The sequence below is a fragment of the Crocuta crocuta genome, unplaced genomic scaffold (assembly GCF_008692635.1).
Source record: "Crocuta crocuta isolate KB4526 unplaced genomic scaffold, BGI_CrCroc_1.0 scaffold112, whole genome shotgun sequence".
In the NCBI taxonomy this organism is placed as follows: Eukaryota; Metazoa; Chordata; class Mammalia; order Carnivora; family Hyaenidae; genus Crocuta; species Crocuta crocuta.
The window spans coordinates 5,611,112-5,624,303 of NW_027528818.1; the positions used below are offsets into that span (position 1 = coordinate 5,611,112).

The 13,192-nt window shown below is 45.9% G+C and overlaps 1 protein-coding gene across 1 annotated transcript in view; it reads left to right on the forward strand.

Annotated features, from left to right (window-relative positions):
* Positions 1-11,081, forward strand: part of MAML3 (mastermind like transcriptional coactivator 3) — a 410,507-nt gene extending 399,426 nt beyond the window's left edge. The window contains 2 exon segments of the mRNA XM_077755958.1: positions 1,304-1,388; positions 6,207-11,081. Coding sequence (XP_077612084.1) covers positions 1,304-1,388; positions 6,207-7,204 — 1,083 coding nt within the window. The 3' untranslated portion in view covers positions 7,205-11,081.
* Positions 11,082-13,192: the final 2,111 nt, after the last annotated feature.

A 13,192-nucleotide genomic window follows, 5' to 3' on the forward strand; every position in this document is an offset into this window, starting at 1 on the left:
AGGAAAAAATAGAAATAAACACATGCGTTAAGAAGTGGTCCATGTGTGTTATTTTTATAATGAACACTTTAAAAAGCAGGGCCCTTGTTGTACGGTCTTTATAAGCCCTCGCCGATGAAAGGTGCTCAATGAATATTTAGCAGCTGCAGAAGGAGGTTAAATGACCTGCCGAAGGTCACGCAGCTACTTGACGGCAGACCGGGAACTAAAACCTCTTTCTCTGCTCTTTCCACCTCACTCTTATTTTCCTTCCCTTTTCACATGCAGCATGGTAATGATCATAATAGCCTTTCCAGTAGATTGGTAACAGCACTGGCAGCTCTGGATCCCCGCGAGTGGAAGAAGAAAGACAAAATCACAAGCCTCTGGCTCCCAGTACATGTGGATTCCCGCGCAGTTTTCTTACGACACTAAATGCTGTATATTTTACTTGCGGAGATGTATTTTACAGGCAGTGTGGCCTGGTGGGAATAAGATTATCCTTGTTTATAGCCCCTGAGAATCCCATCTTCTTATACCGGAAGCATCTATTTAGGTCATTAAAGATCAGTTGCTCATCCCTTGAGCTGGCTCCCACAGTGCTAAGGAAAACATGCAAGCTGATGTGAGAAAGTCAAAGTCACAACTGTCTCCCTCGACACACACGCCTTGTGAGCCAGCAAGTCTACACATCAGATATGCCAAATAGTCACCAAAAGACATGTACAAGGATGTTCACAGCAGCAGCATTTGTGACAGCCCAAATGCTGCTTTAGGTGGAAACACTCTACATGCCCATCACGAGTAGAATAGGTAAATAAGTGAGTCGTGGTACATTCACGTAATGGAATACTATTCAACAGTGACGGTGAACAGACCACAACTACACGCATCAACACAGATGAACCTCATAAATATAATGATGAATGCAAGAAGCCAGACACAGAAGCCAGACACCACAATATGTTGTATAAACCCACTTATACGAAGTACAAAAGCAGACGTCACTAGTCTGCATGGTTAAGTCAGGATAGTGGCTCCTCGGTCAGATGAAGTGGGTCCCTCGCGTGGGTCATGACTGGAAAATGGGGCAAGAGGGGAGTGCTAGCAGTGCTCAGTTTCTTGATCAAGATGCTGGTTATTTTGCTATAGAATGTGTCCATTTTGTGAAAAGCTATCAAACCCATGCTTTGCACACTTGCCTGGATGCACCTTATTCCTCAACACCAAGTTTAGTTTTTGAAAAAACTGCCTTCCTCAAAACTGCCACAATATTTAACCGTCTGTCCCCGTGTCACCTCCCTGCCCTTGTCGTGTGTTCCAGCAGCTGCAGCAGTCGCATTTACCCCGCCAGCACCTCCAACAGCAACGGAATCCATACCCAGTACAGCAGGTCAATCAGTTCCAAGGTGAGGCCAGTGCACACCTCTTCCGTTTCATACTTTCCAACCGTGAAGTGTGCGTGAGCGTGTAACCAGTGACATTGCCTTCTGTGCTCTGTTTGTGTTCAGGTAATATTTAAAATATTTTTAAACAGGGTGCCAATCAGTCAGAATGCATTTCTGGACCCTCTGCTCTGCCAGGAACTAACCTTTTGGTGGCTGAGTCACAGAGAGGCCCTGGTTGGCACTGGACGGGTCATAGTGGCTGTGGAGGGCAGGGCTGGGGTAGCTGTAATTTACCAAAGATACAGAAGTATTTCAATAGTTTCATAGCCAACAAGGAGATATCGGTGCCCGGCTGGTCCACTGTCAGCCTTGTCTATGTCTGGATCAGCACCTCGGGGAGGACGGGAGGAACAGTCCTGTGTCCCATCCCTCTCGCTAATCCCAGCAGGTCAGCTGGCCAATACCCCCACTTTAAACATCCACTTGAAGAATCTGACTTGCAGCAAGCACCAGCCTCTGCTGAAACTAGAAGACCAGAAGGGCCTTGAGTTTGACTGGACCGTCTTGATCCTGCTGCCCTTCACAGAAGCTCTGATGACTCCTGACCCAGTAGCAGTGGGCACATTGTGTGCTCAGTGTGACCACTCCTTTATGAAGGAGAAAGTCCACTCGGATACCAATCCCTTCCGTCTCCAACAGGGAGAACCCCTGAGAGTCTCGTGTAGGGTAGAGGGTGAGCCTGATGACCCTTCCCAATCTCATCACAGGACTTTTCAGGGAGCTACAAGGGTCACCGATAGCAGAAACCCTAATTCCTATCCTCTGCCCTTCCTGTAGGACCTAGATTGTAGGCCCTAATTTCTCAAGTGTTACCTGTTGCCTTCAAGAGTCCGTCAGTAGCTATGAAGCCCTTTGCACATAAATATGCATATATGTAAATGAATACAAACTTTGTGTGGCATTTCACACAAGTGCTGCCCTCCTCATAGACTGTGGGTGAAAAATTCAGGATCTAGGGTAGCATTTTTCAATCTTTGCATTGCAACACACGAGTAGGTTGTAACGATAATTTAATGGGTCACAACGGACATTTTTTAAAAGAAATATAATAGAAAAAATGATCCGAGTGTATCATAACAAGGGAAATGTTTGTTTCTGTTGTAAACCGGCCTGTGTATATACTGGATCATGCACTGTGAGCAGTGGTTTAAAGAGTCTGAAAGCCACCGGTGCTCCCTGCCAGATCTCAGTGAAGATCGCCTGTGAAGAGACAGGGGCTTGAGTCGCTTCCCCCTCCCTTCCACCCCTGGGACACATGTATCATTTCAGATCCCTTTGGACTTGACCCAGGGGAGGACAAAAGGAATGAAGCTGTGCACAGGTGCTCTGTGCACTAAATCAGTACCAGTATTCTTTGAAGAATTCTGTTACTCACTTGGTCATGGGTAGGGGTGTGTGGAAACGGTCACCGTTAGCACGCATAATTTTTTTTGCAGACACAGAGCCCTCCTAGGTTTATATAGGGAGTTCTCAAGCTTTAGCTGCATCAGAATCACCAGCAGAGCCTGTAAAAGCACACGTGGCCTGGCCCTACCCCCAGAGGCTCTGATTCCAGAGGCCTGAAGTAGGGCCTGAGAATTTGCATTTCTAACAAGCTTCCAAGCTTCCAGGAGTCATTGCTGCTGCTACTGTCCCAAGAGCCGCACTTTACAAACTGGTGATTTACATCAAGAACTAATTAAAAATATAAAATCATATAAACCCAGCATAGTGTCCCTTGAATTTTCTAGGTTCATAACTCATTTATTATTTTTTGAAATAAAGGGACCCACCAACATTTAATGCTTCCTCTGTATTATGAATTATTCTGTATGCTTTGGGTTCAGGTTAAAAATTCTACTCTTTGGGGCGCCTGGGTGGCTCAGTCGGTTAAGCGTCCGACTTCGGCTCAGGTCATGATCTCACGGTTCCTTGTTTTGAGGCCCACGTCGGGCTCCGTGCTGACAGCTCAGAGCCTGGAGCCTGTTTCAGATTCTGTGTCTCCTTCTCTCTCTGCCCCTCCCCCACTCATGCTCTGTCTCTCTCTGTCTCAAAAATAAACTATAAAAAAATTTTTTTTAAAGTTCTACTCTTTGAACTTAAGTACAGCTAAATTTCCAGGTTGATTACCTGTGGGGTGAGGTTTTAGAAATATATTTATATTTTTCACAAATATAGGCTTCCTGTGAGTAAAAAGAGAAAACAGACCTTTTTAAGAAAAAATTGCATGTGATATCTCTTTGAATATGGAAGATTTTCTTTGACATGGTGATATTAACCAGTGGACAAGAAAATTAACTTGAGTACATTGTCCCACAATAATATCTGTTTCAGACCAAAATAAAAGAAGAAGAAGAAAATTAGTCTGTTACTTAACAGATATAGTAATCAGATAGAGACAAGGTAATTATTTGGACACATTTGCATTTATAGATATATATTATAGTTATATAATTATATCTATTTATATAAATATATAATAAATAATAAATAAATAAATATGTATATAAATATATATAATAATATATATAAACCACTTCGGTGGCTCAGTCGGTTAAGCTGACTCTTGATCTCGGCTCAGGTTTGTGAGTTCGAGCCCTGCATCAGGCCCCTCACTGACAGCGTGGAACCTGCTTGGGACTCTGTCTATCCCTCTCTCTGCCCCTCCCCTGTGTGCTCACTCTCTCTCTCTCTCAAATTAAATATTCTTTCAAAATGAATGAATGAATGAATAAATAAATAAATAAATAAAATTACTGACAGCATAAAACTAGATTAGTAAAAAGGGTTTGTTTCTTTGTACTTAGAATAAAAATAAGGAGCTGACTGCTAGTTTTAAAATGCCTTTTTTTTTTTAATTAGAGTTGCACCTTGATAGTACAGTCATTTTACACCAAAAATAAAGGTTGGCGTGGATTAATGCTTTAATACCTCTTAAAAGGCATTGCAGCATTTCTGTCCTCTAACAAAAGGAACCTATTTGTCATGCACAAAAGCAGCCAAGACCATATCCAGTCCCTCAACATATCCATTATAAAAACACAACAAAAATGTCCCCAAAAAAGTCCAAAAAAATGTCCAAAAGTCTTTTTGTCTGTTTCCAGCAGCTCATCAGCCTTTTTATGCAATTTGGGTCTAACCAATCGGTCTCTGAGTCAGCAATATTTTCTCCTTAATTTTTTTTTTTTTTAACAAACAACTCAATAACCCATTTCACCACAGTTGATCAGATTGGTCATGCAGTCGATACAAATTTAGTCGTTAAGGTCACAAAACTTCATAACGGGATTACAGATTGCAATATATACCACCATCCAGTGTTTAACAGGAACTTTTGATTTTTTTTTTAAATCACTTCGATATAATGAAGCTTAAAACAGAAAACCGAAACATTTCTAGGGCTCTACCCCAGCCCTTCCGGGTCTCCCCACAGTAACCATTTCATTTCTCAATGCAGCATGATATTGATCCCAAGCCACAAAAACTTAAGTCATAATCAAAATTCCCATAATTTTCTTTCTTTAAGAGAAAGAAAATATGGAGACACAGTCGCTACCCAGAAATCAATAACCCCATCAGGAAGACAGAAACACACTTACCTGCCAAGGTGTCAGGCTTAACAAGGTTAGACTATTCTCATCTGGTTTCCCATCGCACCTCATCCCAGTTGCAGGTAGTACCACATTTGCTTAGAATATTGATTGGCCCCCATGCTGCATCTTTTTTAAATGTCCAGGGGGGGGAAAAAAGCTATCTTTCTTTGTCTTATAGACTCAGTCATTAGCTGGGACATAGGAAAAACTCATTTTTGTGCACCTCCTGGCCCTTTAAAACATTGACTGGGGTTCTCAGGGCAGCATTTCTATTCTCTTGGCTGATTTGGAAATTTCCTAGGAACATGTAAAGAAGGACTCACTCAAATGCCTAATTAGAGGTGAGGGACTTGGCATTCAGACTCTGGCCAACTTTTAAACAGCATCATTAAAACCGTGTTAGCAGTCCACTGAGAGAAGTAGTCACTGTTGATTTGAAGGAGTGAGTGGACGTTGCTGGAGACCTGCATGAAGTTCATTGCCAAAGAGCAAGTAGCAGGATGCTTTCTTTTTCTAGCTCAGGAAGCTGGCCATCTTGCACTGACATGTTATGATTCAGAGAATCTGGAGCATGTGGAAATCTAGAGAGTGGATCCAAAACATATCCCATCTGTCGAAATAGCTTCTTAGCCAGAGCGGTGGCCTTTCGCCTCCGAAATCCTACTCAAGTCTTCAGGGAAATTAGTCTAATGGTCTTTATTGATAGTATTCTCTACTGAACCATGTTCCACTTCACAAATAGAACACAAAAAATGATCAGCTGTTTCTTCTTAAGTTCGCCCAAGAAGTGAATTCCTTCTCTCCTCCAAGAAAAATAGTATCTGATTGGTTAAGGACAGTATCCTATCAAGAAGAGTGAAAAACAGCTTGCTTCTGAAATGTGAAAATAATAATAACAGAGTTACCAAGTCAACTACAAAAGCACATGTCCAGTATGATCCCTATTTTCATGTGTCTATAAAATACTGATGGTTATCTCTGGACGGTGGGAATTAAAGTACTTTTGTACTTTTCAATATTTTCCAAATATTTTACAATCAGCATATGTTATAGTCAGAAAAAATAATCATTTTTATTAAGTATCATCAGAGTAGATCTCTTCACATAAAAGAATTTGGTCATTCCTAAAGAAACTTCCAGCAACACGTTACAGTAAATTCCATATCGAGATGAGTGAATGGGTATGTCTTTTCCCCCCCCCCCACAGGTTCTCCCCAGGATATAGCAGCTGTGAGAAGCCAAGCCGCCCTCCAGAGCATCCGAACGTCACGGTTGATGGCACAGAACGCCGGCATGATGGGAATGGGGCCCTCTCAGAACCCAGGGACAATGGCCACGGCAGCAGCCCAGTCGGAGATGGGACTGGCCCCTTACAGCAACACACCTACCAGTCAACCAGGAATGTACAGTTTGAGCCCAGGAATGACCCAAATGTTGCAGCACCCAAACCAAAGTGGCATGAGCATCGCACACAGCCAGGCCCAGGGGCCAAGGCAGCCCACCTCCGGGCAGGGGGTTGGCATGGTGAGTGGTTTTGGTCAGAGCATGCTGGTGAACTCAGCCATCACGCAACAGCACCAGCAGATGAAAGGGCCGGTGAGCCAAGCCCTGCCGAGGCCCCAGGGCCCGCCCAGGCTGCAGGGCCTCATGGGCGCGGTCCAGCAGGGAACGCAGAGCTGGCAACAGAGCCGCTTACAAGGGATGCCCGGGAGGACTAGTGGAGAACTGGGGTCGTTCAACAATGGTGCGAGCTACCCGCTTCAGGCCGGCCAGCCGAGGCTGCCCAAGCAGCACTTCCCCCAGGGACTGGGTCAGGTTGTGGATGCTAACACGGGCGCGGTGAGAACCCTCAACCCAGCTGCCATGGGTCGGCAGATGATGCCAGCGCTCCCCGGGCAGCAAGGCAGCGGCCAGGCCAGGCCGATGGTCATGTCTGGCCTAAGCCAGGGGGTCCCCGGCATGCCAGCGTTCAGCCAGCCCCCGGCACAGCAGCCGATGCCCAGCGGCAGCTTCGCCCCAAGCGGCCAGAGCCAGGCCTACGAGCGGAACCCCCCTCAGGACATGTCATACAATTATAGCAGCGAAGCTGCTGGGGCCTCCTTCCCTGGCCTCTCGGACAGTGCGGACCTCGTGGACTCCATCATCAAAGGTGGGCCGGGGGATGAGTGGATGCAGGAGCTCGATGAGTTGTTTGGGAACCCCTAGTCAAGAGGCGCCCCAAGAGCCACAACTCTAGTGTTGAAAGCTTAAAACGTGAAAGAGAAACAGGATGTTGAGCCATCCCTGTTTTTCGTTTTTTTGACCCACGGAAACTGAGCAAAACTGCAGCTGGCTCACGGTGAAAGATCCAGGTGCCGGTCCACAGCTCCGCTGGGCCTCGTTTCACCTGATTTTCACACAGCAATCAAGACAACACGCCATGCAGGTCCCTGCTGCAAGAGAGGGAGGCCCCCTGGAGGCGGCTGGGGAAGACAGACGCGACGCCCCTCTGCCCGGCACTCCCTGTGACCGCCCGGCCCAGGGAGAGCTGCGCCAGCCCGAGACACTGCTGCCCGGGGTGGGGTGTCCGTCAGCCCCTCCTGGCCCAGCTCCGGAGCCTGCAGAGCCGGGGAGAGTCCCACGGAGGCTGCTGGGTGGTGGCACAGGCCAAGAGCACAGGTCAGAAGTGCGCTGAACTCTGGCTGGAAAGAGCTATCAGGCATCAGGACACGCTACTGGGTTTGGAGGGTAGACACGAAGAGCAGTGAGATGTCACAGGGAGACTGCAAAGGACCTCACAAGCCTATCTGCCGCCCCACGATGACCCTCAGGAATTTTAGAGGCGTTGCTATTAACTGCCTCTCAAGGAAAGCCAAGCGAGCCCGGAGAAGGGTCTGTCCGGCAGTCCTGGGGGAGGCAGCCCTCTGCTGGTGACCGTGGTGGCCGTCACTCGGGGTAGTTGGGCTGGAGCCTCCCGGGGCCTCGGTGCGATACTGATACGTCCAGGCAGTTCACATCTACTTCCGGTGGCCATGGGGTGGGGGACCCGACTGGATGCTCTGTCTGCCAGTGTGGCCGTCTTTCCCCACACCCCTCCCTGCCCTTCTTGTTCCGTCTTGCCTCCACCCCATCCTGCCCTTGCTTTTCCTTACAGACTATTCAGAGAAGAAATGAAGTTTTTGTCCTTAGGGGAGCTGAGCAGAATCAAAATAAATGCAAGAACGTAGATCATGCCTGAAACGCAAAGGCAACACTGGAGTTTTCGCTCTCTAACATGTAGTCGAGTGAATATTCTCGGCCCGGAACTGAGCAGGCCCCTCTGATGCTCGACGGTGGGTTTATAGGAGCCACACCTGATACTTCTGGGACACCCTGGGAGGAATCGCCCGAAGGTCGCTGACTCTGGCTCCCTTTGTGGAAACCCCGGGGGTGTTGCTCTCAAATTGGCCTTGCCTTTAATCCCTACTCACTGGAAAGACAAATCTAAAACACTGAGAGACGAGGAACTGAAAAATCAGTTGCCCCACCATACACATTTTGATGATAAAAAGAAGGAAAATACAGTTCCTTCCACATGGTCGAAGGAATCCACTTCGAAAGTCCTGTACAGTCTTTCTCTTTGTAAATCACTCCAATCTGCCCTGAGCGAAGCCTGTCGGAAGGGATGACGACCTCTACCACTTACAATAACGCTTGTCTCCCTAGTCCTTGCTGCTGTTCCCACTGTGCCGTTTCGGAGGCCACGTGGCATAATTATTGTCTGGAGTAAAAGTGGTGTATGCTTTTCTCCCACTGCCCGCCCGCTCCGTGTCCGAAAGGCTGACCTCCGCTGTACGCTGACACGCACCTCGCGGTGCCACACGTGGGCCCAGGCTGTGGGAGGCTGGACTGGCCGTACTCGGAGGAGGGTCCTGAGAAGAGGCCTCCAATGGGAAGCTGGGGACAGAGGATAGAGACGCGGCAGGCAGGCAAACACTGCCCTTGGCTTGCTCGCCACGTCCCAAGGTGGTAGATCTCCTGAGCAAGGGACAGGATGGAGAGCAGGGGAGGCCTGGTGAGCGAGAGCCCAGGCAGGGGCTTTACCCCCCCTGGCAAGAGGTGGTGGCAGGTGATCGTAAGCCCCTTGCCTGGGGAGGGGACATCACTAGGGAAACTCTGAGTGGAAACAGATAAAAACCAAAAAAAAAAAAAAAAAAAGCAAAACCAACAAAGTAAACAAACAAGAAGACAGAAAACATAATTACCTTTTTCTGAAAGGTACAAGAAACAAATATATAAGCAACGATGAGAAACTGGAGGTGGCTGGTGGAGAGAAGGGGGGCTCCATTATCTTTGAAAAGCTTCCTCCAAATGCTTAGTACTGGGACCAACTAAATAGAGGTAGATTTCAATAAGGTCGTTTTGTTTTTGTTTTTGTTTTTCCTACGGTGCTGATGTATATGTAATGTCTAAAAAAGTTATTTGTAAATAAGTTTTTACAATACTGCAGATATCACTGGGTCTACTATCTGTAAAAAATATACATATAAATATATATATACTGTTTGTTTAAAATAGAGTATTTTTATTTCATTCCTTAACTCATCATCACAGCAGTGGTATCGCACTTCAGATGACATCTAATGACTAATTTGTACTGTACGACCTATGGCAACTTGCTCCATTTTATTCAGATTTTTCTAGTTTTCTGTTTTTACTTTGTACATTGAGCATTGCTTATTTCCTTTTAAGAATTATGTACAGAACTCTGAAATGTAGAAATGAAGTGATGTTGACATACCACTTTTAAAGAAAAGAAAACAAATAAAAGATCATTATCTGAATCAATCCCAAGTATAGTTTATTTTAGGGTTGTCACTGGATTTCCAGCCTTAATTAAACATATATACTTATGCCTGGGTTTTAATTGATTAACTGCAGTTCTTGTCTCAAAAGTCTTGATATCATTAAATATTTAACAGTGGAGATCAATCATTCCCAGTCCTTTTAATTCAACCACACAACTAAACCTTTCTAAATTTGCACCCCAAAGGATGTAGCAAAGGGAAGAGAAAAGAGCCAGCTTTGAAAGGAACATACTGAAGTCCATTTGCGGATTCAGCGCCGTAATAGTTCCACTGCAACTGATTCATTCAGAAGACTTGGAAAATTGATAGTAAAATTTTCATTAAAAAAAAAAAAGAGGGGCGCCTGGGTGGCTCAGTCGGTAAAGCGTCCAACTTTGGTTCAGGTCATGATCTTGCAGTCTGTGGGTTCGAGCCCTGCGTCAGGCTCTGTGCTGACAGCTCAGAGTCTGGAGCCTGCTTTGGATTCTGTGTGTGTGTCTCTCTCTGCCCCTCCTCTGCTCACTCTGTATGTGTGTGTCTCTCTCTCAAAAATAAATAAACATTAAAAAAAAAAAAAGAATCCCCAAGGGATATATGGAAAAGAAAGTAACAAAGGGGTCCTGCCCCACTATGGTGGACACTGTCCATGTACACGTATGTACACACACAACACCCCCCCCCCCCCACACACACACACACCTTACTTCTTTCAGCCCTTGCTGTACGTCTCTTTAGAGAGCTGCCGTGGGCCAGGATCTGGTTTTGCCCGCATCATCCACAGATTGTTGGAAATGCTGAGAAATTTCATTTCTCCAGATGCACGGTAGTCAGCATAGTGCAAGTGTGTGAGAAAACTGTCTGGCTGCCCGGACAGGCCCTGACATAGGATTTCTGTTCCAGCGCTCCCCTGTGGGATCAGGCAAACGCTGGGACTTTGCCTCAAGGTGTCCCCTCACTTGGCTTCTTGTCCTTTCCCACTCCATTCGGATTACCCTCCTGGGTGGCCTTTCTTAATGAATCACACACATGGGAATTCACTCCTCCCCTTTAGGAGACCTGACCTGAGACTTCCATGCAACTTGAAAAAGCAGAGTAACACAACACAATTCAAAACTACCTGGCTTAAGGCAAAAAAAAAAAAAAAATAGACCACAAGAACAGAATAAAATCATCATCAGAAACAGATCCAAAACAAAATTGAGGTTTAATATACACAAACCAAGAGGAAGAATGTGTTGACTGAGGCAGAGGCCAACCCTACCCATCGGGCACTGTGATTCCAGACCGGCCACCACATAACAGCGTGGAGAAAACAGTGTGACACTGTGCTTTGTCCCAGTGACAAGGGCTGAGAACTCCACCGGAGAACTGACAGGTGGAGGATGGGAAGGCTGATAAATAGAAGTAAAATCTTGAAGCTCCAAGGTAGTCGGTCCCAAGCAATTAAAACCACATATTTTCATTCGGACGACAACATATGGTGCACTGAATGAATGGCTTCCCCCTTCTCCAAAATGATTACTTAGATGTAATCTTAGCGACCTTTTTAAAATCCCAAAGTGTGTGATGGGGGAAGAGGCCAAGAATAAACACCTTCTATCCAGCAAGTCACCAGGCATCTCACCCCGGTGAGAAAGATGTATTTTGGTGCCAAAGTTAAGGAGCATTCAGAAGCCTTTGACCATTCTTTTCAAGAAAAAGACACCCTATGCATGGAGACAAAGAGTGAAAAACAAGTGACCTGGTATTTTTCTTTATTAATGACCTTTCTGGTCACAAACTACCCACCCGCAACCCTGCAAAGGACAGTGGGGGAGGGGAAGTGCCCGGGAAGGGAACTGGGCTACTCGTTTGTACAACCTGTCCCCTCGCGTTAGATTTTCTTTTTCATTTTTCCCTCTTCTGTCTCCAGTGTTCTCCTCCAGTCTCTTCTTGAGGTTCCTAGAACAGTGATTCCCACTCCGGCGTCCTCTAGGGAAGCCACCACAACGTGGGTGATTTCACGCACCAGGTGGAGGCGGCTGTGGCAGCATCCACACAGTGTCCCTGCTGGACCAGCACAGGAGCTGTGGCCCAACAAAGCCCACAGACACCCTCCCCCCATGGGGCCTGGAGTGCTCGACTTGAAACAAACCTTCACCGCTGCCAAGAATCTGATTTTAGGTTTTAACTTCGTAGAAATAATTTTTAAACCTGTCGCTATGAACATCACCAAACAAAAGTAGACGAGGAGCACAGTGAATAACTACACACCTTGCCATACATGCCTTACGTGTATACTTGTCAAAATGAGTTCGACACGTTAGCTACTTCACCCCTCAGCCTCTCAATTCGCAGCTCCCAAGAATTAGGACATTCTCGTCCCTAGCCACAAGATCATTATCACCCCAACACAATTAACATTAATTCCCTATATCATCTAGTTCTCACTTTATATTCAGATTGTCCCTATCATCTCCCAAATGTCTTCCATAACTTTTTTTTCCAACCAGGACTTGACCAATGATCCCACATTGCCATCTGGCTTTTATGCCCCTTATAAGGCTCTTTTAATATAGAGTAGTTCTGGGGCTCCTGGGTGGCTCAGTTGGTTAAGCGTCCGACTTCGGCTCAGGTCATGATCTCATGGTTCATGGGTTGGAGCCCCGCGTCAGGCTCTGTGCTGACAGCTAGCTCAGAGCCTGCAGCCTGCTTCAGATTCTGTTTCTCCCTCTCTCTCTGACCCTCCCCTGCTCACGCTGCCTCTCTCTCTCTCTCTCTCTCTCTCTTTCAGCAGTAAATAAAACACTAAAAATTTTTAAAAAAATAATATAGAGTAGTTCTCCATCCTTTTTCATAACACAGACTTTTTTGAGACAATGAATCTGATTTATAAAAATAAAACCCATCATGGGCACCTGGGTGGCTCAGTCGGTTAAGCATCCAACTTTGGATCAGGTCATGATCTCACAGTTCGTGGGTTCGAGCCCCATGTGGGGCTCTGTGCTGACAGCGCAGGGTCTGGAGCCTGTTTCAGATGCTGTGTCTCCCTCTCTCTCTGCCCCTCCCTTGCTTGCACTCCGTCTCTCTCTCAAAAATCAATAAAGATTTTTAAAAAAGTGTTTTAATCCATCAACTCCTGTGTGTGTGTGTGTGTGTGTGTGTATACATATATAAACATACGTACAGCAATCAGATCCGAAACTCACATTTCTCTGGCCAGCCTGTTTGCTTCTTGTAGTCAAATGTACAGGAATTAAAATAATCAAGAGTTTGCCCTGGTGACCACAGAATTATAACAAAGGAAATAAATTTTATGATTCAGATGTTTAAAGATACAAAGCTCTGACATCCTGGGGTACCCATCTTCTTTTTCCACAAGTTTTTAACCAAATTCTATAGGTGCATT